The 3,053-nt window shown below is 33.9% G+C and overlaps 1 protein-coding gene across 1 annotated transcript in view; it reads left to right on the forward strand.

The window, feature by feature from the left end:
- The window catches only part of LOC140338512 (uncharacterized), a 35,741-nt gene that overhangs the window by 27,614 nt on the left and 5,074 nt on the right, over positions 1-3,053 (forward strand). The window contains exon 9 of the mRNA XM_072422754.1: positions 883-1,848. Coding sequence (XP_072278855.1) covers positions 883-1,848 — 966 coding nt within the window. The remainder of the gene's footprint in view (positions 1-882; positions 1,849-3,053) is intronic.

Below are 3,053 nucleotides of genomic sequence, written 5' to 3' on the forward strand. Positions count from 1 at the left end.
GTATGACCTTGGTGGATGGTGGGAAGGACAGGATATTGGCAGCCAGACTCAAAAGGACTGGTCTGCAGGCATCTCATCCTTATAAGGGTAAAGTCTGTGGATGATTGAGTTGCGTGTTCTATACGATTGATTTTCTACTCATTAGCCTTGTGTGAAGCAGGGATTGAGGGATTGTCCTAAGAATTTTTTTAAGCTTTACGAATCTCTATTGAAGTGTTTGAAGAAAATGTAAAATACTATATGAGAATTTTAAACCTAGATCCTAAAAGGCGTGCTGACTTTCACTTGAAACAAACCGTATGCAGGCTTTTAGCAAGTTTTGATTACTGATGATTGAAGTCTCCAAGATTTTTTAATTATTCTATTTTTTTTTTAAATGACTATCAGAACTTGCATTAGAATCTATCACACCCATGTAAAGATTTTAACAAAGCTGCTTAATGAATAATGAAAGTTTTGCAAATGCCATTCATAAACTGTTGGCACGCAATGCTCTTACGCAAGCTGGAACCATGTTAACAAGGCCTTAATGTGATGAAAGAGCCACTTAGGCTTGTAGGGAGACTTTGGGGATGATGGAAGAAAATGCTAAATGTGACTTTACCAGCTTAAGACCTGAATTGCATATTATTTAATCTGCCTATATTGTTGGATCTACATTTTAAATTCAGTTTTTCTGAATTATAACAATAGTACATTTACTGATTGTATGCTCAGTATAAATAGCCAGTGTATGACTCTAAAAAGAATGTGTTTACTAAAAATGGAGTGCACACTAGTATCTGCAACATGTTCCAGCTATGAATATAATATAAATAATTCACAGTATGTAACATGAAGATGAATTTATTTACAGCTTTTTATTCTCAATTTTTTCATTAGGCTCCCAAGAATGTTTTATTGAATCAACTGTAGAAGACAAATCGTCCATTTCTTCAAGAGGGGTAGCAGAGTTAAATACGGAGTTGTATTTTCCTCCTTTATTGTCAGAATCAAACAGCCTCAGTTTGGAAAATATGCCTAACAACAATATTTCTAACAGTTTTATTTCAACTGACAAAGAGAAACATGGCACAGTTAATTTGTCCTTGGAAGCAAAAAGCAATAACATCAGAATTAATGCTCAATCAAATGCTGCACATACAAGTGTACAGACAGCAGAAATTATGGAAAGAAAAGCTAAGGGCTCTGAAACAACTACAAATATACTGAAATCTGTACTATTGATGGAAGATATTGAGCCTTCTGATGCAAATCAAAGCATACAAAAACATTTAACAATGGCAGAAGATGCAAACAAAATTGAAACTCCTCAAAACCTACATAAAGCTATGTCTGCAGTGGAAAATATTAATGACTTTGGTTCAACACAAGAGCAAGGCACAATAGAATCTGTATCTATGGTAGAAGAGCCTGAACACTCTAAAATGAATAGATCACAGAACTCTGATTTAATAGTGGGGTATGCTAGCCCTTTAAAGTCAGATCAACGCCTTTCAAAGTCCTTACTAATAGATAAAGATGGTAGGCCTAATGGACCATTTTTGGAAATGCAAAAATCTGTGCTGGTGGAGGGGAACACTGGAACCTTTGAAACAAATGACAAAAGGAATGAATTGATAGAAACTGTAAGACATGAACCTCTGCTGAATATTTTAGCTGAAATTGATGAAAATCGTAAAATAGATAGGCAGTCTTGGAAGATACAGAATTCTAAATTATATAAGGAAAATAGTAACCTGTACAAAACACTACTGAATGACTCCTCAAGACAGGGAGACGATTCTGAATCTTCACAGAGACACAATAGTGAAAATTTACTTCTGACTAAAAGTGCCTTGGAGGATTGTAAGTTATTTTACATTACAAAAAATCTGTGTGTGTATATTGCTTGATTTGCAAAAATTGATGGTATTAAACTTAATTATTTTTTTTACTTAATATCATGATCATTTATCTGAAAAGTATGCAGTTTACAAGCAAATGTCAGGATGCGTAATTTATTTTTTCCATATGACATGAGCTTTTATCTATTTAAAATTGTTAATCTCTGTAAATGTTAGGTTACTGTTAAGTTGATAACGTTAGTTTGAGATTTTTTATCATCACCACTTTTATTGGCTCTTTTTCCTGCTTATTTCCATAAACCATTATTACAATGCTTAGCAAAATTACTGGTAATAACACTGACTTCATTTGTAATGATTTGCAATAGAATACTGTTGGATAAGGTAACAGTCAAACAAGAAAAAACCCTGCTATGTGATTTGAACTTCATTGATCAATATTTACAAATTATTAACGAGCTGTTAAACCTTTAAATCCTGGCCTAATTGTCCTACGTAGCTGCAGGCACTGTGAAGTAATTTACCCTCAAAAAAGCACTGCAACCAAACTGCAACTGTAAGAGTCCAGAAATGTTTTGTCTATAAAGCTGGTATTATAACCACCAATGTAGGAAGCATTGTTTTCTCCAGCCGCCAGTTCAAGAAGATCTATTCTCCAATGACCCTCAATAAAATGGTTTTAGCACGGGTTCCTTGTGATCTGAAAATTTTTTCAAGGGTTTCCCCAGAATAGAGAAGTTGAGAAAGGCTGGTCTATAGCGTCTGCATAAACAATAGCATCTGCATAGCATAAACAATTAGGTGTATGTCATAGCCCTAAAACTAGAAGACCAAGTTCTTATTTTGTAAATGTCTTGTCTTTTTTTTTTTTTTTTTTTTTCTAATACTTAAGAATGTGTATGTTAATGCCCCTTTGGGCACAGATGCTTTTTTAGAGTATACAAGAATATAACAGATGTAATTATGCACTGTTGCATATTAGATCTAATATTTGAATATCAAGACCTAAGTTGTACTCTATTCAGAGAAAAGAAAAACTATGACTGTGGCCAATTTATAAAGAAGATCCAAGTCCTAATTGGGTGACATTTATTTGATAATACATGTAGGACCTGATTTATTAAAGCTCTCCAAGGATAGAGAAGATACACTTCTATCAGTAAGCCTGGGTGATCCAGCAAACATGGTATAGATCTGGTCCAGGAT

This window comes from Pyxicephalus adspersus, chromosome 9, assembly GCF_032062135.1.
Source record: "Pyxicephalus adspersus chromosome 9, UCB_Pads_2.0, whole genome shotgun sequence".
NCBI lineage: Eukaryota > Metazoa > Chordata > Amphibia > Anura > Pyxicephalidae > Pyxicephalus > Pyxicephalus adspersus.